Below are 26,854 nucleotides of genomic sequence, written 5' to 3'. Positions count from 1 at the left end.
TAACTTGCAGGCTGTTCTGGTTTTATGCTGTTTGCACATTGCTATTTTCACTTTGCTTTTAAGTGGGAAAGGGTTTAACTGCTGATTGCACATAGCCATTTTCACTTTGCTTTTAAGTGGGAAAGGGTTTAATTGCTGATTGAACATCAGTAAATCAGTACCACATTTCACATCAACACAAAACTAGATAGCAAACTTACGGCCCAGAGCTGTTTGGAATGAAATGGCAAGAAAGATGGTTAGAGACGAACTAAACAAACAGAGGCATGAAAGGGAAAGATCAAGAGTGCACATGCTGGCTGCTGACTTCCTTTCCCTTTTTTTCCCCCTTCATGTAGTGTATCAGAGATGTATTCTTACATTTTTGCAAATTTAACTGATTTATGCCTAGTGGACTCTCCCATCCTTCTAAATTGGATCAATGTATGTCCAAAATTAGGGATGTCTAGTATATTCATTTCTATATTTAAAATATTTCTAACAAAAATTGCTTTTAGCAAACAGCGCAGACCCAGATGAGACGCCGCTGTTTGCCAACAGATGAGACGCCGCTGTTTGTCAATGCCTTTTCTCTTAACGCTAGGCATAAATGGGTTAATTATAATACTATGCTTCATACGTTCATGCGACACATGAGACTTAGAAATACTATGTATTTAGCAGGTGATTAGAAAATGTCAATAGTGTGGTTTGGCATTTAACTCTGTCCCTTTTTAGAAGCACCCAGTTCAGTTCTTGATCCTTGACCTTTCACTGTAATAGGGGTAATGATTCTCCTACACTGTTGGTAGTTATACATTTTTCGTTTTAAATCAATAAAAGTAATAGTGTTTAAAATGCATTTTTAAGATCAGGGGTTTTTTTTACAAAAAGGGGAAGACGCTGGACGCTGGGTAAAAGGGGAAAATCGAGCGCGAAAGAGACATATTTGGGGAAAAAATAAAAACTGCTCATTTCAATGTCTATAACTCACCTACAGACTTCAGGTTTTTTTTTAGAAAAAGAGGCATGTCTCTGACCTTTTTGTTCTTAAATAAAGTTGCAGGTGTAGATCTAATAATGGGAAATGTTTTCAACTGGGGCCGGGGAATGATGTCAATATTATGATTTCAATTTCATGATGAATGGGTTGACGATCTAGATCTGCTACAGTATTGGAAGGGAAAGGTGCGGCAGCTGCCGATTGTATACTTTCACTTTCACAATAATCCGACAGTATTAATCGATGTTGATTACATGTACCTCCGAATCTTGCTGGGTTTCAACGGTTTTTGATGATTCATTCTTAAAAAATGCGTCAACGCAATTAATATTTTCCGAGTCCGAACGTTTTATTTTGTTCGTGTATGAACGCCAATTGTGAGACTTTTTTTCTGTTTTAACGTTTATATCTTAGCTTTCACATAACCCGGATGAAAATTCGACTGGTTTCCGGTAATTAATTGACGAAACACCCTTCTCGCGCAAGACCGGAATCCAGTAAAATAGTCACATGATTAGTTGCCCGGTTTCCATGACGTAATTTAAGAGCTATATATAGAATCACTGGGATTCCGAGATTTGAGTGTTCGTCGGGAGAGAGCGAGATCGTTGTACATGGTACAAATTGGATAAGTGTCGACTTCCCAAAAGAAAAACAACAACATTTCTTTGAGGGTAAAATATTATATTTTGGTGAAAAATTATATTTTTGGAGGGGAAATGGTATTTTTAGGGGAAAAATTCTGGTAGGGGAAGACGCCGAATATCGGCGTCATTTTCTTAGTAAAAAAAACCCCTGAAGATATTTTTTTTTTCTCTAGTAGGTTGGAAATTCTGTGGATTTTCTTTTAATAGAAAAAAATATTTTCTGAAAATGGCATCAGTATTTAAACCATAATAACACGATTATTGGCAAAAATAAATCTACATATTGGTTCAATTTATAAGTCAGTTTAGAGTAGAGAGGCAATAAAGCATGCCCAAAAGTTATTGTCAGCCAAACCATTCCGCAGAATACATTAAACAAAATAAAGAACAGGACAATCGCTATATGCCTTCGATGGTGCGTAAAAATAAATTTTGTTTTAAATTACAATACATTTTTCATTTTATGTCAACTGAAAATGTCCATGAAGCATATGTTTGAAATTAAACTATCCACCAGTAAAATGTTCATACAAATGACTACTCACGTAAACCTTAAATGTACACTAGAACAGTTATAAAAACTTGGATGAAACTATTGAATACTTGACTTCATTGAAAATGTACCATGGTTACTCCTTTTTAACCCTTTACCACTTAGAATTAGATATGAATTTTGACGTGTTTGTAGTCCCTTAGAAATTTATATTTAATAAAAGACCTTTCTTAATATATTAAAGTTTTAAAGTCTTCATTTCTAACCCTTAGTTACTGATGAGCAGCAAACAGCATAAAACATGAACGGACTACAAGGTACTCACAGGCTGTTCAGGTTTTATGCTGTTTGCACATAGCCATTTTCACTTTGCCTCTGAGTGGGAAAGGGTTAAAGTAATATACATGTACGTCCAACAGTTGACTTTTTAAGTCAATTTACGTGTTTTGAAAAACATGGCATTTGATCGACTACTTGAACTTTACTTAATTGAATATTCACTTATGCAGTAATATCACTATAAACTGATAATAAGGAAATCAACTGAGTTGTGTTCTGAGAAAACTGGGCATAATGCATGTGCGTTAATTGTTGTCCCAGATTAGCCCATGCAGTTCGCACAGGCTAATATGGGACGACACTTTCCGCTTTTATGACATTTTTCATTTAAATGAAGTCTCTTCTTAGCTAAAATCCAATTTAGGCGGAAAGTGTCGTCCCTGATTAGCCTGTGCGGACTGCACACAATGCACACGCTTATCTGGGATGACAGTTTATGCACATGCATTAAGCCCAGTTTTCTCAGAACAAGGCTCAACAGAATTGGTTGCAAAAACATGGCATTGAAGAGACTTGTCCACAGATTTTTCTATTATTGAAAAAAATGTCATTTCATATGTTTACTAACAAATCTATAATGTTTTTAATAGTCTTCAATCATCTAACTTATTATAACAGCAAGAAAAAAAGTGATCTCAAAATATTGTTCACTGCAGGATTCGAAACAGGGTTGTCTGGAAGTAAAAGCCAACGCGCTTTTACTGCGCCAGGCAGCCTTTTGTGTTGAACAGCAAAAAAATCACTGCTATATTAATATAAATATGATAATTCCAAATTATCGAGGAAACCATTAAAAACACTCTATTATTTTACCACTTTCAAATGCTGATATTCTGTTAATGAAGTAATATTTTAAACATTTTTCTTAGTCAGGATTGTTATTAAGCTTCTTTAAACATATTGCATACAACTTTTTATAATATTTGAAAATTGTTTTAAAAATCATCATTTTACCAAACTGTGAACAAGTCTATTTTAGATCTCCACTACAGGCAACAGAATAAGCATCACAGCAGTCTGGCACAAAAAGGCAAAAGCCATACACTCTTGCTGTATTGGCAAAAACGGTGCCGCTGATCGTGGTCGTATATATTCACACTTGCAACAATTTTATTGTGTAAGTGTTGAGGGCCATCTTCGAATTGGTCATGCTGTACAGTTTTTGATGGTCAAGTAAACATGATGATTATCAAGACAAAATTTTAAAACTTTAGTACAAACACACACCTTAGGAAACATAAATATGTATATGGTATAATTTTAATGGACTTGTAACAATCCATAATCTTACAATTTCACTAAGAGTTGATATAATTTAAGTTGGTTTGTCATAGTATTATGTGATTGCATTTTGGTCATAGCAATATGTGATTGTATTTAGGTCATAGCAATATGTGATTGTATTTTGGTCATAGCACTATGTGATTGTATTTTGGTCATAGCAAATGTGATTGTATTTTGGTCATAGCAAATGTGATAGTATTTTGGTCATAACAATATGAGATTGTATTTTGGTCATAGCAAATGTGATTGTATTTTGGTCATCGCAAATGTGATTGTATTTTTGTCTTATCAAATGTTATTGTATTTTGGTCATAGCAAATGTGATTGTATTTTGGTCATAGCAAATGTGATTGTATTTTGGTAATAGCAAATGTGATTGTATTTTGGTCATAGCAAATGTGATTGTATTTTGGTCATAGCTCTATGTGATTGTATTTTGGTAATAGCAAATGTGATTGTATTTTGGTCATAGCAAATGTGATTGTATTTTGGTCATAGCAAATGTGATTGCACTAAACAGTGATTTAATTATAAATGCCAAGAAAATTGGTCTGAATGCATTTTTAGCTTTGTTTAAATATACATGTCCTAACAATCAATTTTTGAATTTTGTCTTTCATCTCACAAATACAGATTTCTTTCGAAAATAATGTTCCTTAAAATGTTATAAATTCTATATATTTTCAGTCAAACCGACTGTAGGCTACTTAACCAAGCCCCCACCCTTCTAACCCTGCCTTTAAATGAGCCTTGATCTGGAGAAACTGAGCTAAAAATGAATGTGCCCTCAGTGTCGTCCTAGACTGGCCTGTGCAGCATGCACAGGCTGATCAGGGATGAAACTTTCGACATGTATGAAAGATGTCTTTTTATTAATTAACGGAAGTACATCCAATGTGAAAATCCAATTTAGTTGGAATGTGCCTTTTCTGATCAGCCTATGTGGACAGCACAGGCTAATCTGAGACGACATTTTAAACACATGAATAAGGCCCAGATAACCAAGAGCAAGACTTAACTACACCCAACTGGATATTACCCATAGTTGAATCTTACTGCATGTGACTGGTACCTGAATATTACCCATAGTTGAATCTTACTGCATTTGACTGGTACCTAGATATTACCCATAGTTCAATGTGACTGCATGTGACTGGTATCTAGATATTACCCATAGTTGAATCTAACTGCATGTGACTGTCCTGAATATTACCTATAGTTCAATGTGACTGCATGTTACTGGTATCTAGATATTACCCATAGTTGAATGTGACTGGTACCTGAATATTACCCATAGTTCAATGTGACTGCATGTGACTGGTATCTAGATATTACCCATAGTTCCATGTGACTGCATGTGACTGGTACCTGGATATTACCCATAGTTCAATGTGACTGCATGTGACTGGTACCTAGATATTACCCATAGTTGAATGTGACTGGTACCTAGATATTACCCATAGTTCAATGTGACTGCATGGGACTGGTACCTGGATTTTACCCATAGTTCAATGTGACTGCACTAGACTGGTACCTAGATATTACCCATTGTTCAAATAATACTGCATGTGACTGGTACTTAGATATTACCCATAGTTCAATATGACTGCATGTGACTGGTATCTAGATATTATCCATTGTTCAATGTGACTGCATGTGACTGGTATCTAGATATTACCCATAGTTCCATGTGACTGCATGTGACTGGTACCTGGATATTACCCATAGTTCAATGTGACTGCATGTGACTGGTATCTAGATATTACCCATAGTTCAATGTGACTGGTACCTAGATATTACTCATAGTTCAATGTGACTGCATGTGACTGGTATCTAGATATTACCCATAGTTCAATGTGACTGCATGTGACTGGTATCTAGATATTACCCATTGTTCAATGTGACTGCATGTGACTGGTACCTAGATATTACCCATAGTTCAATGTGACTGCATGTGACTGGTACCTAGATATTACCCATTGTTCAATGTGACTGCATGTGACCGGTACCTAGATGTTACCCATAGTTCAATGTGACTGCATGTGACTGGTACCTAGATATTACCCATAGTTCAATGTGACCTCATGTGACTGGTACCTAGATATTACCCATAGTTCAATGTGACTGCATGTGACTGGTATCTAGATATTACCCATAGTTAAATGTGACCTCATGTGACTGGTACCTAGATATTACCCATAGTTCAATGTGACTGCATGTGACTGGTATCTAGATATTACCCATTATTCAATGTGACTGCATGTGACTGGTACATACCGGTTGTTCTCCTTAGTCTTGTTCAGTTGCTCATCGTGGTGTTTGTACCAGTCGTCCAGCTCCTTCTTGGCAATTGTCCTCCATTCCTCTATACGCTTCTTCTCCTCCCCATCTACAGGGTATCAGCAACATTGGATTTGATATATGCAATAAATGTGGCATTGAGAGTATACCAGAGCTTTGTCTTTTACCTGACATAGTGACTTAGTTTTTTTACTTCATTTTACTCAGTTCGAAACTCGATTGAGAAATCATTGGGAAACATGTTCTACGCCAGTTTCTTAATGATTTGACAATACATTTGGCCTCTTGAGTGTTTATAAACCTGTTTTAAATATGACCTTGTCTCCTAGTTTTTTTTCACATGAAGCAGTTTTCAACTCAGCCGAAATATTAATGGGTAAAACAAGTTTTATAAATATTTGGCAATAAATATTTGACAAAGTAACCTGGTTTTTGATTGCTGGTTAACCAGTTGTGAAATCAGCCAACCTCTCATTAGAGCAAAAAATTGTCAGCAAGTTTTAAGAAGATTTTGCAATAAATGTGGGTTGATGAATTGTTCACGAGGCAATTATTGACAACAGACTATGCAAAAACAAAACAAAAGAGAAAATGCCATCACAAAAGCCCATAATCAGCAATCAGCATTATCATGTGAGGTAGAATTGGCATTAAAACTTTCAGTGAAATTTTTGTATTGATCAAAAGGGACAGAATTGCTATGCACTGCTGAATGTGCATACAAACCTTCATTTACAATGTATTTTTATATACTGAATTTCTATACAAACTTCCATTTTTAAATACAAATTGTATATGTATATATAAATCAATTTATGTGAATAACAAGATAGGCATGAACATTTTTTAGACAAATTTGAATTGTTTTATCAACTTTACAGAAAGGCAAAAACTATTTAATGCTCATTTATCAATAATTTTAAAACAAGTTATAGTAGCAACCTTTCTTCTCAATCCTCCTGGTATTCTCTTCCCTCCAGATGCGAATCTTTTCCGGCTCCGCTCTCATTCTGTCCACCTGGGAGATGGCAGAGTAGCCGGTGTCCTCCTACAACAATAGAACACAACTGAAGTGGACTAGAGGTTTGTCAAAGACAGGGCTAAAATCACTCACCTGCGTTCGAAGGCACATAACTAAGCTCTGGATTGGGTCCCCCCTGGCTTATATTTTTATTTAGCCAAAATCACTGAAAAGAAAGGCAATTATTTTCATTACAGCAGTGTTATGAGGTTTATGAAGAAAATGTTGTGGCCAAATACATTTTTCTTTAGGCAAACTTGCATACTTGTATTTGTAGCCAATGGCAAATTTCACAGAGCAAGCCCTGGATTTTAGAGCATAGAAAAGTTTTCTTCAACACTTTACGTATTGTTGATATAAGCGATTATTAAACCAATTCGGAAAAGTACCGGTACCAGTCCAATTGGGAAAAATGTGCATGAAAAACCCTGAAATTGGGAAAGTTTGTGTCACAAAGTCTTCATATTGGGACATTGGTGAACTTGGATTTGTTGCTCCCAAATACTTTAAAATGATAACTAAGTGTTGTCAAGTCGTCAATATTATATTTACTCAGGTTCAAGCCATAAAACTGCATAGGGAAACTAACTAAATGTTGCATTTTATTAATTTAAAAAAAAAAATCTTTTTTTTTGGGGGGGGGGGGGGACACCTTCAATAGGGAATTTTTTTGACAGCAATTGGAAAATCTTTGTAGAAAAAAAAAGCATTAAATTATCAATACATTGCCTACCACGACACTAAGATTGCCTGCCACAGCACTTAGATTGCCTACCACAACACTTAGATTGCCTACCACAACACTTAGATTGCCTACCACAACACTTAGATTGCCTACCACGACACTAGAATGCAATTAACAGTGTACTGATCTTAGCAACAAAAGAAGTTGACTCAAAACACATTTGACAATAGATAGGTTTACAAAACAAGAGGCCCATGAGGGCCTGAATCGCTCTTCTGGCTGGAATCAAAAGGGCTCAAGCCCTTGATACAAATGTAGTATGAAAAATCTGAGTAAGTTTTAAATAAACAGACCCAAAATGGGAAATTTATCGCATAAACAAGAAGAAACATAAAATTTAAACTTCAAATGGCTTCTTTTCAACAATAAGTTGGACAAATTTTCTTCACTCTCAATGGGGTTCTGGCTCTTGATGATATAAAACATCCGTTGAAGTTTCAAACGGATAGAACTTTATATGTAAACAAACAAGAAATGTATTTGTCGGAAACACTATGTCCCCCTCTGAGCCGCTTTGAATTATTTTTTTTACCTTTGACCTTGAAGGAAGACCTTGAAGGAAGACCTTGACCTTTTACAACTCAAAATGTGCAGCTCCATGAGATACACATGCATGCCAAATATGAAGTTGCTATCTTCAATATTGCAAAAGTTATGGCAAAATGTTAAAGATTTTCATTTTTTTCTCAAATTCAAGGGGAGATAATTCTGGACTTATAACTCCGATATTGCTAATTTTCAATAGGGTTTGACTCATCATTCAGATAAAGACACTGTGCAAGTTGGGAAATGATTGGATGAAAACTGTGGACTTTATTGCGTAAACAAGGTTTATTTCAAAATGTTCTCAAATTCAAGGGGAGATAATTCTGGACTTTTTACTATGATGTATAGTGTGAGGGTGTGGTGGTCATTTGTGAGATGATGTTAAAAAAAAACAAAAAAAAAAAAAATAGGGGGGGGGGGATTCTTGGGTGCGATGGTTGGACGGTATTTTAAACATAAAATAATAAAAATAAATATTTGTGTCTTTTAACCGTTTAAAAAAAAAATGGGGGGGGGGTGGGATGGGTGGGGGGGGGGTATAGTGTGAGGGTGTGGTGGTCATTTATGAGATGATCTGAAAAAAAAAAATAGGGGGGAGGGGGGGGGGGAGGGAGGGGGGGGGGGGCACGGGGGACGGTTTTGGTGGATACTATTGTGGTATGTCAGGTAAGAGTAGTTTTGTCAAAGTATCAATCAAATCTAATCATAAATAAATAAGTTATGGCAATTTTAGCAAAATTTAATAATTTGACATTGAGAGTCAAGGTAATTCAAAGGTCAAGGTAAAATTCAACTTGCCAGGTACATAAACCTCATGATGGCATTAAAGTATTTGAAGTTTGAAAGCAATAGCCTTGATACTTAAGAAGTAAAGTGGATCGAAACACAAAATTTAACCATATATTCAAAGTTACTAAGTCGAAAAAGGGCCATAATTCCACAAAAATGACATCCAGAGTTATGCAACTTGTCCTTTTACTGTACCCTTATGATTGTTTGCGAGTGTTCCAAGTATGAAAGCAATATCTATGATACTTTAGGGGTAAAGTGGACCAAAACACAAAACTTAACCAAATTTTCAATTTTCTAAGTATAAAGGGCCCATAATTCCGTCCAAATGCCAGTCAGAGTTACATAACTTTGCCTGGACAGTCCCCTTACGATAGTTAATAAGTGTTGCAAGTATGAAAGCAATAGCTTTGATACTGTAGGAATAAAGTGGACCTAAACACAAAACATAACCAAATTTTCAATTTTCTAAGTATAAAAAGGGCACATAATTCTGTCAAAATGCCAGTCAGAGTTACATTACTTTGCCTGCACAGTCCCCTTATGATAGTTAGTAAGTGTTGCAAGTATGAAAGCAATAGCTTTGATACTTAAGGAATAAAATGGACCTAAACACAAAACTTAACCAAAATTTTCAATTTTCTAAGTATAAAAAGGGCACATAATTCTATCAAAATGCAAGCCAGAGTTATCTAACTTTGCCTGCCCAGTCCCCTCATGATAGTTAGTAAGTGTACCAAGTTTGAATGCAATAGCATTGATACTTTCTGAAAAAAGTGGACCTAAACGCAAAACTTAACCAAAATTTTCAATTTTCTAAGTATAAAAAGGGCACATAATTCAGTCAAAATGCACGCCAGAGTTATCTAACTTTGCCTGCCCAGTCCCCTCATGATAGTAAGTAAGTGTACCAAGTTTGAATGCAATAGCATTGATACTTTCTGAGAAAAGTGGACCTAAACGCAAAACTTAACCGGACGCCGACGCCAAGGTGATGACAATAGCTCATTTTTTTTTTCAAAAAATAGATGAGCTAAAAATATAACGCACGCACCGACGATGGAAACCAAGCCATGACATAAGCTCTTCAAGCCTTCAGCCAGTAGACTAAGAGCTAACAAAACGACAAGAAAGTAACAAGGTCATTCTGGGTTAACCCAACCATAGGCTTGTATGAAAGTCCAAGGTATAAAAAAGTGTATTCCGCAGGTCAAAGGTGGAAGACAAAGAAACACTTAAAGCTAACAAATTCAACAAACACAGCTACAGGTGCTTGGATTATACATTCTAACAAGAAGCAATAATAGTACACAAACAATTGCAGAACATTGGACATTTAATAACAGTGACTTTCATTTAGAGATTACAGATATTTTATTTTTATTGAATATTTATGAATTTTTTTTTTAAATTAATATTAGTATTCAGTTTACAAATTTCATTTTTATAACAAAGAACTATGCTAATAAAGGAACCACCACCAGGAGAATTACTACAAGGAAGCATAATTTTATATTGTGTCTCATGATGCAATTCATTACATGATATTAAAATTAAATAAATAACTTATAGAGTACACACAAATTTTAGTAGAATATCAGCAATAGTGTAATTTCTACTGAAACTAGATTTTCGCTAAGAAGAGACCTCATTAAAGGAAAAATACAATAAAAGCATAGAGTGCCATTCCTGATAAGCATGAGCAGACTGCATTAAGCCCCGTTTTCCCAGAGTGAGGCTCAAATGCTGAGCCAGTGTGGTCTGACATATAACAACCACTGGGTTTCATTGAGCTACAAGCAGTGAGTGATCTAGTGTGTCCTAATCTTACCGTCTCCTCATTGTAGTAGTTATCAGTCTGAACATGCTGACCATAGTCGTCATACTGCTGTGAACAATATGACACAGTTTACATAGCTGTCACAATGCTGTGAACAATATGACACAGTTTACATAGCTGTCACACTGCTGTGAACAATATGACACAGTTTACATAGCTATCAAACTGGCGACTGTGGTGAACAATACGACACAGTTTACATAGCTATCAGACTGGCGACTGCTGTGAACAATATGACACAGTTTACATTGCTATCATACTGCTGTGAACAATATGACACTGTTTACATAGCTGTCACACTGCTGTGAATAAAATGACACAGTTAACATAGATATTACACTGCTGTGAACAATATGACACGGTTAACATAGCTGCCATACTTCTGTGAACAATTTGACACAGTTAACATAGCTGTCACACTACTGTGAACAATAAGACAGTTTAAATAGCTGCCACATTGCGGTGAACAATACGACACAGTTTACAAAGCTGTCACTTTGCTGTGAACAATATGACACTGTTTACATAGCTGCCATGCTTCTGTGAACAATATGACACAGTTTACATAGCTGCCATACTGCTGTGAACAATATGACACAGTTTACATGGCTGCCATGTTGCTGTGAACAATCTGACACAGTTTACATAGCTGCCATGCTGCTGTGAGCAATATGACACAGTTTATAAACATGTAAATTGTCATACACATTAAACCCAATTGCTATAGAACATGTTTATTTAACCCTTTCCTGCATTTCAATTTGAAACTTGTCGGTAAAAACTGCGCCTTACGGTATTATAAAGAGTTACCATATGTTAAATTAGTGTTTCCCAAATCTGTGGATTAATTTACAGCAAGAGATGTGTTTATCAGAAACACAATGCCCCCTATTGCGCCATATCTTTGAAGCCATAAATTTGACCTTTCGCTTTGACCTTGAAGGATGACCTTGACCTTTCACAACTCAAAACGTGCAGCTCCATGAGATACACATGCATGCCAAATATCAAGTTGCTATCTTCAATATTAAAAAAGTTATGACCAAACTTAAACGAAGGTTAAAGTTTTTGGAAATAAAAATATAATGATATTTGACCTCTGACCTTGAAGGATGACCTTGACTTTTAACCACTCAAAATGTGCAGCTCCGTGAGATACATGTTCACATGCATGCCAAATATGAAGTTGCTTTCTTCAATAATGCAAAACCAAGGTTAAAGTATTGGGACACACACAATGAATGAATGACATACAGGCCAAAAACAATATACCACCGAGCTTTCGATCCAGGGGGCCCTGAGGCATAAAAAAATCCCAATCCCGAAACAGCATTTTCTTTCACAAAATGTCCAAGAAAGGGCCTGCATTTAACAAACCTGAGGGGCTGCTCCAATGTCATCTTGGCCAAACGAGTAGCCGGACTGTGTGGGCTGTTCACTGCTGCCACCAAAAGGGTCATAGTCTCCATTGGCATTACCTCCTGCTCAGAAATCAGGCAATATTAGTCATATAATAAACAAGAGATGTGTTTGTCAGAAACACAATGCCCCCTTCTGTGCTGCTTTGAAGCCATATATTTGACCTTGAAGGATGACCGTGATACACATGCATGCCAAATATCAAGTTGCTATCTTAATATTGCAAAATTTATGGGCAATATTAAAGTTTTCGAATGGAATCACTGACTGACGGACAGTTCAACTGCTATATGCCACCAAACTGGGTCGGGGGGGGGGGGGGATATCTATGCAACAGATAGTATTACATGAAATTGTACATACTGATTTATTCCCTAATTACAGTCATGATCCTTAAAAACAGCCTCCCTCCCAGAGAATTTTAAGAATACAAGAACTCTTTCTGTTTTTTTCTCATAGTTGTACATAATTATAAACTATAAATATTTTCTATCTTTTATATTATTAAGTTGCTATCCTGTGGAATAATTCTCTGTTAATTCAGGGCTCAGCCTACATTCAAATTTGAGGAAGGAGTAACTTCTCCCTTCTCTTCACCCTCAACTGAAATTAGGGAGAAGTGAGGCAACTTAAAGGAGAAGTGGTGTCTGTTCCATGCTTAATCAACGCTTCACTTATTTTATTCCCCTTATAACACAATGCCTATCAAAATGCAAATGCATGTGTTTATAGTCTGATTACTATACACATATTCAATCGACTTTGACATTTGCCCCCGATCACTGGGATATCAGTCGTCCGTTTACATTTGGCGCAGTTTGCAGCCACGGAACATTGACTTTTATCCCTCACAGGTACCCATTTATACACCTGGGTAGAGAGGAGCAGATGTGGGATAAATTTCTTGCTCAAGGAAATTCCAGTGGTCAGGGCGGGATTCGAACCCGGGACCTCTCGATCCCTACGCCAGCGTCCTACCATTAGACCACCGCTCCCATCTTTAAGATCAATCAGAAACAACTCACATTTGGCAGTCTAGGGGAAAAAAAATTAACAATTATAAACAACATTAACAATTATAAACAAACACTCTAAAGAGTAAATGTTCAGGGCTCTTTTTCTTTATTTTGGGAAATGGCCTGGTATTCCATTTTGGAGATACAATTATTGACAAAACTAAAAAATGCTAAAATTGTCCAAAAGTTAGCTTGAACTTTGGGGGTATTTGCTTCATTTTAAGAAGTTCTCTTAGGAGAAGGGGCCCATATAAGGACGTTGCTAAAGCAGGAAAAAAGCCCCGATGTGTTATTAGTGTTTTTAACTGAATTTAATTAATATATTATCTGTCAATTTCTGGCTCAAAGTAAATCATCTGAAGATGCTGATGGAGACGTAACTTCTCCTTTATGTAATTAAAGGGAGAATTTATATGTCCAGGAAGAAGTTAACTCCCATGTCACCCTCACGACCGAGCCCCGTACCAGGCTTGGCAAAATTGCCTGTCCACCGGTCCTGACCAGCAGATTTCCATTTGGTCCGGCAGGTTTAACAAGAATATCGGTCCTGGCGACCGGCAAAATGTGAAATGAATGCAAACAAATCATATTTTTGTCAAAGTTGAACATTCGAAGAGCAAACCCCTTGTACCACATCATGAAAATATAATCACTCATTGTTTTGATGTTTGCAAAAAGTTTGTTATGTACAATTAGCAAATCCAACTGGTTACACAACACCTACTTCAAACTCAGTCGCAAAATCGGCAACTGCGATCTAACAAAAAAGATCTTGATAGCTTTGACATATTTTTCGAGTAGATAAGGACATTAAAATATGAATTTCTTGATAAAGCATGGCTTTAAAAGGTTGTTTATAAAATATAAACAATGTTCTAGTGATATCATGCACTCGTCATAGGTCTCCAAAAATGTTATAATTTTGCATTGTACAAGTTAGTGTACATTAACTGCAATTTTATTCGAAAAGGAGATTGCTAAACTGTGTGACACTGAAGAAGATATGGAAATTGAAGAAGATTGTCCAGACTATCAAGACGAAATGATTAACACCGAAAAACTGTTATCTTATTAGGATAAATCACTGGCAGTGGCTTGTTGAGCTAAAATAAAGGGTTTATGATAATGTACATACTTAGTTGTGTTGTTGTTTTTTTCGTTCTGGCTAAATTTTCTCCGGACCGGCACATTTTCTGAAATGCCTGTCGGGATGACCCGCAGAGTTTTTCCAATTTTGCCAAGCATGCTGTACTAAATTGTTTTAAGTATTAGTTTTGACAATCATGATTTATTGTTTTCAATTAACCTTCAATGATTTAACAAATTATGTACATTTGTTTAAAACATTTGTTTTATTTCTTTTATATTCAAATGTGTAGCTGACTGGGGAAACCGAGGCAAATGCACACTGGTTGTCCAGTAACAGAAAGTACCAAGTTATCAATTAGGACAGTATCATACCTTGATACCTTGATGTCTAGGTAATCTTTTTAGCGTGAGCTATTTGACCTTTAAGTTAATTGTCTCTTTACTTAATTACTCAGGTAAGAACTTATTTAAGGGGGTCTTTACAAAGCTTGCATGATGCAGGGCTCCTTACATACGAGCCCGAAAACCATACATTGAAATGAGACCAAGTCCTTTCTGTTAAACCATACATTGAAATGAGACCAAGTCCTTTCTGTTAAACCAAACATTGAAATTAGACCAAGTCCTTTCTGTTAAACTAAACATTGAAATGACACCAAGTCCTTTCTGTTAAACCAAACATTGAAATGAGACCAAGTCCTTTCTGTTAAACCATACATTGAAATGAGACCAAGTCCTTTCTGTTAAACCATACATTGAAATGAGACCAAGTCTTTTCTGTTAAACCATACATTGAAATAAGACCAAGTCCTTCCTGTTAAACGCTAAACCATACATTGAAATGAGACCAAGTCCTTCCTGTTAAACCATACATTGAAATGAGACCAAGTCCTTCCTGTTAAACCAAACATTGAAATGAGACCAAGACCTTTCTGTTAAACCAAACATTGAAATGAGACCAAGTCCTTCCTGTTAAACCAAACATTGAAATGAGACTAAGTCCTTCCTGTTCAACCAAACATTGAAATGAGACCAAGTCCTTTCTGTTAAACCATACATTGAAATGAGATAAAGTCCTTTCTGTTAAACCAAACATTGAAATGACACCAAGTCCTTTCTGTTAAACCAAACATTGAAATGAGACCAAGTCCTTTCTGTTAAACCATACATTGAAATGAGACCAAGTCCTTTCTGTTAAACCATACATTGAAATGAGACCAAGTCCTTTCTGTTAAACCATACATTGAAATGAGACCAAGTCCTTCATGTTAAATGCTAAACCATACATTGAAATGAGACCAAGTCCTTCCTGTTAAACCATACATTGAAATGAGACCAAGTCCTTCCTGTTTAACCATACATTGAAATGAGACCAAGTCCTTTCTGTTAAACCATACATTGAAATGACACCAAGTCCTTCCTGTTAAACCATACTTTGAAATGACACCAAGTCCTTTCTGCTAAACCAAACATTGAAATGAGACCAAGTCCTTTCTGTTAAACCATACATTGAAATGAGACCAAGTCCTTCCTATTAAACCATACATTGAAATGAGACCAAGTCCTTTCTGTTAAACCATACATTGAAATGAGACCAAGTCCTTCCTGTTAAACCATACATTGAAATGAGACCAAGTCCTTTCTGTTAAACCATACATTGAAATGAGACCAAGTCCTTTCTGTTAAACAATACATTGAAATGAGACCAAGTCCTTTCTGTTAAACCATACATTGAAATGAGACCAAGTCCTTTCTGTTAAACCAAACATTGAAATGAGACCAAGTCCTTTCTGTTAAACCATACATTGAAATGAGACCAAGTCCTTTCTGTTGAACCAAACATTGAAATGAGACCAAGTCCTTTCTGTTAAACCATACATTGAAATGAGACCAAGTCCTTCCTGTTAAACGCTTATCGTCTGTATCATGCTACTCTTTTGCTTCAGTTACCAACAATACAAGTATGATTTCTGGGGACCTCTCGAGTGTAAGTGGTCCCATGAGCAGATTGTTTATGGTTTGATTTATATCATATAATAATCATTTACTGATAGACTAAAAAGTGGTAGCTAAAGAAACTTCACCGTACAGTTTATATAGTATTGACATACCTGTACGCTGAAGCCAACCCCATATCGAAAGTCAACCAGAGGCGTAACATATTTACGTCACGCTTTAAATCAAAGGAAGCTAATTTTCTTGGATACATTTCTACGTATATTGGTGAATGAATATAAATTACTGCATCGGGGAATATTTTAAGGTTCAAATGTTGCAAATGCATCTTACAATAGATGAAAATAACTCTCATCGGTCTGAAATTCACAATTTTGACGCCATTGTCGCTTTGTCACATGACGAGTTTTCATTTGGATACTTTCGGATCTATCTTGACATCTTTTGCTGAAATTGTAAACATTACTTTCGTTTTCTGAAATCTATTATTTGACATTTACAACTTTCTTCTGGTGGATTATAAGGCTGATTTCAGTATGAGTCAGGTAGTTTTAAATAATATTTACCTTGAGTTTGAATTTACACTACAATTTGTTTACAAAACAAGCCAGAATAATCTAAAATACAAGGAAATGTCAATCTGAATTTGAAAACACATGAGCACATGGTATGTTACTAAAAATAGAAATAACATAATATGACTGTGAAATCTCGGGAGATTCGCATTTCAAGAAAGTCTGTCACACTGTTTTTCTCGATATGTAAGAGTAGTTCTTCTTGAATGCTCTGAGCTTTTATGAGTACATACGTACAGCTCATAGTTCTTCTTGATAAAACCAAATTCAATGTAAAAAAATAATGTCTCAGATATGTCCATAAAATCGAGTTCAATCAACCTAATTCATCGTAACAAACACATTTAATGTTAACATTGAGATCCGCTTGCGTGTATTTTGTTGAGAAATGCTCAAAACATAAATTTGATAACAAATTGTTCATGGCGGAAATTGTGAATTGTCGATTAGTGCAAAGCGAAAGAAAAGGTTACACTGCACAAATTGTTTTCACCGTAGTATCTGACGATCTGGTCTTATGGTAGCAGTTGAAATTGTATTGCGTATAACAGTGTTGTTTGAATTAGGACACATTCTTATTATTATTCTCGCTGCGATCGGATAAGTGGTAGAGTCTGTGCTTTTAGATACGGCATTGTAGAAACAGTTATTGCGCTGTAAACTAATTGAACTGAAAATCCGGAAAAAATGGATGTAGTGTCGGGTGTTCTTATATGCCTAGAGATAAGGCTGTATTATGGAATACTTAAAAAATATTTTCTTTTTTCATGCTATACAATTTAGTATTTAATAAATTCACTGAATGAAATAAATATTAGCATAAACATATATAGATGTATGTCAACTTATGTACATATTGTAAAGCTTGATACTGTGTGTGATTATGAAATAAATATTAAAATAAAAGTGCATAGATGTATGTCTCCTAGTGTACATATTGTAAAGCTTTGATAATGTGTGTAAATATTGAAATACATATTAAAATAAAAGTATATAGAACCCGTCCCTTGCAGTTGTCTATCCGTATGGTCGTTCATTAGTGGGAGACAGCCGACTGAGAGACGTTTAAGAGAGTTGAGTGCTTGAGGCTGTCTGTATTAAAGACTTTGTTGACTAAAGAGATGGGTGAAAGTGTGTTATGCGTAGGGAAGGTTGCTTTTTAGAGAATTGTTCTGTATGTGAGTGTGATCTTTGTCAGTGTTGTTCGAGGTGCTGAGCAAAATGCGAATGTGTTGGTGTGATAGGTGTTTTGGAGGCATTTTTCATTTGATTATTGTCACTTATTAAAATGTAATGATAAACAGACAAGAATAAAAAGCTAAAATCGCCTGGGGAAATCATAATTCTTATAATCCGACCATGCATTACACTTTTGTTATTTTCTATTTTGTATATTGCTAAAAGCAATTGTATGCTTTAGAGCTAATACATGTTGCTGCTGTAGATGTTGTATTATAATTCCCTTACGGCAGATCTAAGGGTCGTCGTTTTGTTTCTTCCAAAAGTCTGTTGTCTGACCGCTATTCATTTACAATTAACATAAGTATTTATTGAAATTTGAACAAATTATATATAAAATTTCTGTCCATTTAAAACAAATATTTGATATTTGAAAATAAACTTTCTTGAAAACATAAATTGTATGTTCGGAGAAAAGCATAGGTAAACAGGGTTCGCCGAAACCGCTGGTCCTGACCGGCAAATTTTACTCAGGACCGACAAGAAATTCAAGTAAATCGGTCCGACGGACCGACAAAAAAGCCGATCACAAAATTGTAATTAGTAAAAAACGCGCTCGGAAGTGACGTTATTATAAAAAAATTCAGCCCATATTCATTACGCTCAAATTACATAACCGGTTTTGGAAGCATAAATAATACCTTATAAAAGTAACATGTAGGCTTGGATCACATTAAAATACGATAAATCATGTCAAAAGTTGATATAATTAAACAATAACTATAATAATAATTAATCACAAATAATCCAAGCTCGGCTGAACAAAGAGTTTTTTTCAGATTTTCTTCGAATAGTTAGTAGACCGATATGAAATGAACCGTTTTAGTTTGGGACGTGACTCCTGCTATTAAATTCCTCTTTAACCAATCGTATACGAGGATTTTCACAGCAACAAATTTTCGCGAGATGACTCCACTTCGAAGAAAACAACAAGTGACATTTTTCTGGTGATTTAGATAAGGGACTCAGATGATGATGATGATATTGACAACACAAATGACGACATTGAATTTGATACACAAAGCGAAAAAGACAACGAAAACAAGCAAATTCGTTGAACTGATATCCCACGCACATATGCTTCTTGACACAAAAGGGTTATATTTGACACTGAAAAAAGTCCTTTTTTCAAGATACAAAGGGCCATAACTCTGTAATTAACAGATGGTGTACAATGTCATTTGGCGTGCATCATTCTCTTATCTATATATATACTCATAACCAGTTTCAATGAAATCCGCCAAAGCACTTCCAAGATATGGCTCCGGACACAAAAGTGCCTATAGTAAAAAGCATTTTTTTCAAGATAAAAAGGGCCATAACTATGTTTTTAACAGATGGTATACATTGCCATTTGGCGTGCATCATCCTCTTATGCATATATATACTCATACCAAGTTTCAATGAAATCCGCCAAAGCACTTCCAATATATGGCTCCGGACACAAAAGTGCCTATAGCAAAAAGCATTTTTCAAGATGCAAAGGGCCATAACTCTGTTTTAACAGATGGTGTACAATGTCATTTGTGTGCATCATCCTCTTATTTATATATATTCTCATACCAAGTTTCAATGTATTCGCCAAAGCACTTCCAAGATATGGCTCCGGACACAAAAGTGCCTATAGTAAAAAGCATTTTTTCAAGATACAAAAGGCCATAACTCTTGTTTTTAACAGATGGTGTACAATGCCATTTGGCGTGCATCGTCCTCTTATGCATATATATACTCATACGAAGTTTCAATGAAATCCGCCAAAGCACTTCCAAGATTTGGCTCCGGACACAAAAGTGCCGGACGGACGGACAGCCGGACGGATGGACAGCGCCAAAACAATATCCCTCCGCCTCTGGCGGGGGATAATAAGCTCAAATGCTACTCGCAAGAGCCTGACACTTGTGAAATGTAGAGCGATTTAGACTCCTTCAAGTAGAATTGGAGCATATTTTCGTTTTCATTTCAGAGGAAGCTGCAACCGGCTCTGTTCCCCTTCTCCTCCTTTGGATTATTTGTAATTGATTACTTTTTATAACAATTGTTAACAAGAGCACCGCCTTGCATGTGCAGACCGCTCATCTATTTTCTTTTTAAAGGTGAAGGGACTCTCATTTTCAATCACAAAGGAGGGAGGGGTTGAGTGAAGAGGGGTGTATAGTGTGGACATTTATTACATTATTTTCCCAAAATACGAACAAAAATGCAAAAAAAAAAATCGAGGGGGGGGGGGAATTCTTGGGTGCGATGGTTGGAGGGTATTTCAAACATAAAATAATAAAAATAAATATTTGTGTTTGGTTTAACTGTTTCAAAAAAAAAATTGGGTGGGGGGTGGGGTGAGTATAGTGTGAGGGTGAGGGTGTGGTGGTCATTTGTGAGATGATCTTAAAAAAAAAAAAATTAGGGGGGGGATTCGGGTGAGGGGACGGGGGATGGGGGGGATTCTTGAGTGCGATGGTTGGACTGTATTTCAAACATAAAATATTTAAAAAATATTTGTTTTTTTAACCGTTTAAAAAAAATATTGGGGGGGGGGGGTGGGGGTGGGGGGGGGGGGGGTATAGCGTGAGGGTGTGGTGGTCATTTGTGAGATGATAAATGGTATGTCAGGTAAGAGTAGTTTTGTCAAAGTATCAATCAAATCTAATAATAAATAAAGAAGTAATGGCAATTTTAGCAGAATTTAATAATTTGACGTAGAGAGTCAAGGTCATTCAAAGGTCAAGGTAAAATTCAACTTGCCAGGTACAGTAACCTCATGATAGCATGAAAGTATTTGAAGTTTGAAAGCAATAGCCTTGATACTTAAGAAGTAAAGTGGATCGAAACACAAAATTTAACCATATATTCAAAGTTACCAAGTCAAAAAAGGGCCATAATTCCGTAAAAATGACAACCAGAGTTATGCAACTTGTCCTTTTACTGTACCCTTATGATAGTTTGCGAGCGTTCCAAGTATGAAAGCAATATCTATGATACTTTAGGGGTAAAGTGGACCAAAACACAAAACTTAACCAAATTTTCAATTTTCTAAGTATAAAGGGCCCATAATTCCGTCCAAATGCCAGTCAGAGTAACATACTCAATAGATGAGCTAAAAATGATATCGACTTTCGACATGTTTTATTGTATTTTAATGTGATCCAGTCTTCGAAATTAGCTTTGACAAGTTACATGCCAGTCGGGCCAGTTACTTAAGAATTTTTACATGCCCAAACTTTTTTAACCAAAATTATAACAAATCACAACATTTTAACACTTACTTGCTACACATAGTAAAGCAGAACATTTGTTTCAATAGAAGTGAATACAACTACATCTAATCAGTCACTAGAATTAAGACGGTCGATCGTTACACCAGTGCTCTTGAAAAGAGCGTTGTCTGGTGTCCTCGTACCATTTCTTGGCTTCCTTTTTCTCTAAATCATTTTCAATTTTCTATTTTGGAAGTGCTTTATCGGGCTTAGCCCCATCAACATACCTAAGATACTGCATAGCCTCTATGTCGACAATGACATTTGTTTACATTGACAAAAACGGAAGCGTATTACTTGACTGAAATGATCGATTCAAAAAGCATCTTCTCGATTAATGTCTAGAGAACTGAATGTGACCGAACTGCATCGGTCAAAAACAATAACGATGACGTGTGCAAGCAGGTGTGTGTTGTTAAACCAATCGAATTTCATCGTTTTACAACTTACGGCAAGGTGTTTGTTCGCAAAATTGAAAGATAGATCTGCAAATATCAAGAACCGCTTACGATTTTTTTTAATAAACTGTCAATTGGTTTCAATAATTTACATGCCCCGCCCCGGCGGGCCACAAACGTGAATTTTTGTTTGTGCCCGGCAGTAATTTTACTCGCCACGGGCGATCGGGCGCAGGGGTTTTCCTCGCTTTATTGGGAAGAGGCCCTAGCCTTTGGATTTTTGATGAAATTGCCCATTTTGGGAAGAATTCTTGCTAAAATTGCTGCTTTGGGAAATGAAAAAGCTGGTGTAAGTTAGGATTTTTGGGAAAACTGCATGATTTTAAAGAAATTTTCAATTGGGAAGGGGCCTTTAATAGGCCCCTGTTATATAAGGCTGAAAACCCCTGGGGCGTGTGCTAATTTCGAAGACTGGTGATCCATACCAAAACACATCTAAAAGGTACTATCTCGTGTTATGTTTTGCTGTTATAGTTTAGACGGACAGTGGGACTGACAGAAACTGATTCGGACTGACAAAAATTTCAAGTCTGTCAGTCCGAGTGACTGACAGATTTTTCAAGACTTGGCGTACCCTGGGTAAATAAGGTAAACCGTTTATTGGTACATGTTGTTGTAAACACACCCAGTGCGTTCCTTTAATTTTTCTTTTGGTTAATAAAAACTGTTTCACAAGTTGACATTTACATTTACGGTTGACGTGTTTGAAACTTTGATTAAAATCTTTCTTCTGCGAGCACACAATATCATGTAAGTTATCTTAATTTGCTCATTATAGATATATTGACGATCTATTAGTGTTAATTCATGCCAGAAAATAGTTTATGTTGCTTATTTTACCAATAAATCAGCGCCCGGAATCGAGGCGGTAAAATTGCCTTGGTAAATCGTGAAACCAGTTGCAACTCCCAGGACTCGGAGGGTCAATAGCTGGGAGTTGGATTATTGCAACTATATGTAAGAGCAGAATAAATAAATTTTTAATGTTTAATATAGTATATTGTGAAAGAGTATATCAGTTAAATGTGAAAAATCTTTCCATCAAGTGGTTGATTTGGGCCAATAACTGCATTTAAAAGCTGTTTTGGACCGGTCTTTGTTAACTGTCAACTTTTCGGGAATTTCTGGTTGACTTTCCTAATGGGGTTGGTCCATAACTATAAAAACGCGCCTGTCAAAAATCATAAAAAGCGACATTTAAAGTTATGCCTTATGGTAGCCAGAACTAAAAAAGTGGGAGTGATGAACTAAAAAAGTGGGAGTGATCGATATTGAATCTGCCGACTGAAATAAAATATGGAAATAAAGTGCTGTGACCAAAATGCTGTAAGAGTTTTACCGAAGTTATCGTCATCTAGTCCCTTCAATTCGTCTTGTTCTCGAGCGAGAAAATCAGCGGCTGGATCGTCTTGAGGAGCACTTTCAAAGGCGTCAAAGTCTGCCATCTTGAATATGTAACGTCAGGGAAACACTCTTTTCCATTTTCCTGATTCCATTGGCTGTTTCGATAGGCTGTTTCGGCTATGGAAAATAGTTGTATGGCCATAGACGAGAAAGAGCGGTTATGGAAGAGAAAGACCGGTTATAGAACATTTAGTTTTAGAAAGACGTCGGAGGACTAAAAGATAAAAAGTAAATAGTAACATAAATTTCATTCTTAAATACGAATGAAATTATATGTACTGGTACTAGTCTTCTATCTGAAATGGTCAAATATGGATGTGTATGGTGTACTTAATAAATAAATAAACTACACGTATGGTTTATAAGTTTAATGTACATCGATAATAAATATATAATCAGGCAACTTGATAGTGCGCGTGCATGTGATGAGCGCAAGTCGACTATGGCCACAGTAAATAGCTATTAAAGTGACAACATTGCTCATTTCTTCAAGTCGACTATGGCCACAGTGAATGACACTAAAAATGAAACAATTTTTCGTTACTGCAAGTCAAATATAGCTACAGAAAATGAAACTTAAAATGTCACCACTGTTCATTAATGAAAGTCGCCTATGACCACAGCAAATGACTCTTAAAATGACACAATTGTTCATTACTGCAAGTAGACTATGGCCACAGTTAATCACTCTTAAAATGACACCATCGTTCATTACTGAAAGTCGACTATGGCCACAGCAAATGGCTCTTAAAATGTCCCCATCGTTCATTACTGCAAGTCGACTATGGCCACAGTAAATGACTCTTAAAAAGACACCATTTTTCAGTACTGCAAGTCAACTATGGCCAGAGTAAAAGACTCTTAAAATGACACCATCGTTCATTACTAAAAGTCGACTATGGCCACAGTAAATGACTCTTAAAATGACACCATCGTTCATTACTGCAATTCGACAATGGCCACAGTAAATGACTCTTAAAATAACACCATCGTTCATTACTAAAAGTCGACTATGGCCACAGTAAATGACTCTTAAAATGACACCTTCGAACATTACTGCAAGTCGACTATGGCCACAGTAAATGACTCTTAAAATGACACCATCGTTCATTACTGCAAGTCGACTATGGCCACAGTAAAACCATCGTTCATTACTGAAAGTCAACTATGGCCACAGTAAATGACTCTTAAAAGGGCACCACTGTTCATTACTGCAAGTCGACTATGGCCACAGTAAATGACTCTAAAAACGACACCATCGTACATTACTGCAAGTCGACTATGGCCACATTAAATGACTCTTAAAATGTCACCACTGTTCATTACTGCAAGTCGACTATGGCCACAGTAAATGATTCTTAAAATGACACCATCGTTCATTACTGCTAGTCGACTATGGCCACAGTTAATGACTCTTAAAATGACACCACCGTTCATTACTGGAAGTCGATTATGGCCACAGTAAATGACTCTTAAAATGTCACCACTGTTCATTACTGCAATTCGACTATGGCCACAGTAAATGACTCTTAAAATAACACCATCGTTCATTACTAAAAGTCGACTATGGCCACAGTAAATGACTCTTAAAATGACACCATCGAACATAACTGCAAGTCGACTATGGCCACAGTAAATGACTCTTAAAATGACACCATCGTTCATTACTGCAAGTCGACTATGGCCACAGTAAAACCATCGTTCATTACTGAAAGTCAACTATGGCCACAGTAAATGACTCTTAAAAGGGCACCACTGTTCATTACTGCAAGTCGACTATGGCCACAGTAAATGACTATAAAAACGACACCATCGTACATTACTGCAAGTCGACTATGGCCACAGTAAATGACTCTTAAAATGTCACCACTGTTCATTACTGCAAGTCGACTATGGCCACAGTAAATGATTCTTAAAATGACACCATCGTTCATTACTGCTAGTCGACTATGGCCACAGTTAATGACTCTTAAAATGACACCACCGTTCATTACTGGAAGTCGATTATGGCCACAGTAAATGACTCTTAAAATGTCACCACTGTTCATTACTGCAATTCGACTATGGCCACAGTAAATGACTCTTAAAATAACACCATCGTTCATTACTAAAAGTCGACTATGGCAACAGTAAATGACTCTTAAAATGTCACCACTGTTCATTACTGCAAGTCGACTATGGCCACAGTAAATGATTCTTAAAATGACACCATCGTTCATAACTGCTAGTCGACTATGGTCACAGTAAAAGACTCTTAAAATGACACCATCGTTCATTACTGCACTTCGACTATGGCCACAGTAAATGACTCTTAAAATGTCACCACTGTTCATTACTGCAAGTCGACTATGGCCACAGTAAATGACTCTTAAAATGTCACCACTGTTCATTACTGCAAGTCACTATGGCCACAGTAAATGACACTTAAAATGACACCATCGTTCATTACTGCAATTCGACTATGGCCACAGTAAATTACTCTTAAAATGACACCATCGTTCATTACTGCAATTCGACTATGGCCACAGTTAATGACTCTTAAAATGACACCACAGTTCATTACTGGAAGTCGATTATGGACACAGTAAATGACTCTTAAAATGTCACCACTGTTCATTACTGCAAGTCGACTATGGCCACAGTAAATGATTCTTAAAATGACACCATCGTTCATTACTGCTAGTCAACTATGGCCGCAGTAAAAGATTCTTAAAATGACACCATCGTTCATTACTGCAAGTCGTCTATGGCCACAGTAAATGACTTTTAAAATGGCACCCTTTTTTATTACTGGAAGTAGACTATGGCCACAGTAAATGATTTTTTAAATGACACTATCGTCCATGACTGCAAGTCGACTATGACCACAGTAAATGAATCTTAAAATGACACCATTGCTCATAACTGCAAGTCGACAATGGCCACAGTAAATGATTCTAAAAATGACATCACCGGTAATTACTTCCAGTCGACTATGGCCACAGTAAATGACTCTTATAATGTTACCATTTTTCAGTACTGGAAGTCGAATATGGCCACAATTAATGACAATTAAAATATCACAATTGTCCATTACTGCAAGTCGACTCTGGCCACAGTGAATGAATCTTAAAATTACACCATTTTTCATTACTGTAAGTCGACTATGGTCACAGTAAATGACTCTTAAAATGTCACCACTGTTCATTACTGCAAGTCGACTATGGCCACAGTAAATGACTCCTAAAATGACACATCGTTCATTACTGCAAGTCGACTATGGCCACAGTAAATGACACTTAAAATGACACCATCGTTCATTACTGCAAGTCGACTATGGCAACAGTAAATGCTATCTAGGTCCCTGTGGCATACAAACGTGCTTTTCCATTGTCACATCGACGGTGGAAGACAGGTGAGCAATGGTTTCATAGGATTTCTACATGTTCTAGTGGTAACAATATTGTAAAAGAAAGGCATA

The 26,854-nt window shown here is 36.3% G+C and overlaps 1 protein-coding gene across 3 annotated transcripts in view; it reads right to left on the bottom strand.

Moving 5' to 3' along the window:
• Positions 1-26,854, bottom strand: part of LOC127864525 (clathrin light chain A-like) — a 40,918-nt gene that overhangs the window by 6,578 nt on the left and 7,486 nt on the right. Inside the window, exons 2-6 of one of the 3 annotated variants that reach the window (XM_052404185.1) lie at positions 23,330-23,454; positions 12,365-12,468; positions 10,979-11,032; positions 6,989-7,094; positions 6,023-6,134 (exon numbers count right to left, since the gene is read on the bottom strand). In XM_052404185.1, coding sequence (XP_052260145.1) covers positions 6,023-6,134; positions 6,989-7,094; positions 10,979-11,032; positions 12,365-12,468; positions 23,330-23,435 — 482 coding nt within the window. In that variant the 5' untranslated portion in view covers positions 23,436-23,454. Of the gene's footprint in view, positions 1-6,022; positions 6,135-6,988; positions 7,095-10,978; positions 11,036-12,364; positions 12,469-23,329; positions 23,455-26,854 lie in introns of all 3 variants that reach the window. The other 2 variants (XM_052404184.1, XM_052404186.1) reach the window with 2 other exon arrangements.

Source organism: Dreissena polymorpha, chromosome 1 (genome assembly GCF_020536995.1).
Source record: "Dreissena polymorpha isolate Duluth1 chromosome 1, UMN_Dpol_1.0, whole genome shotgun sequence".
In the NCBI taxonomy this organism is placed as follows: domain Eukaryota; kingdom Metazoa; phylum Mollusca; class Bivalvia; order Myida; family Dreissenidae; genus Dreissena; species Dreissena polymorpha.
This window is presented reverse-complemented; position numbering and strand designations above follow the sequence as displayed.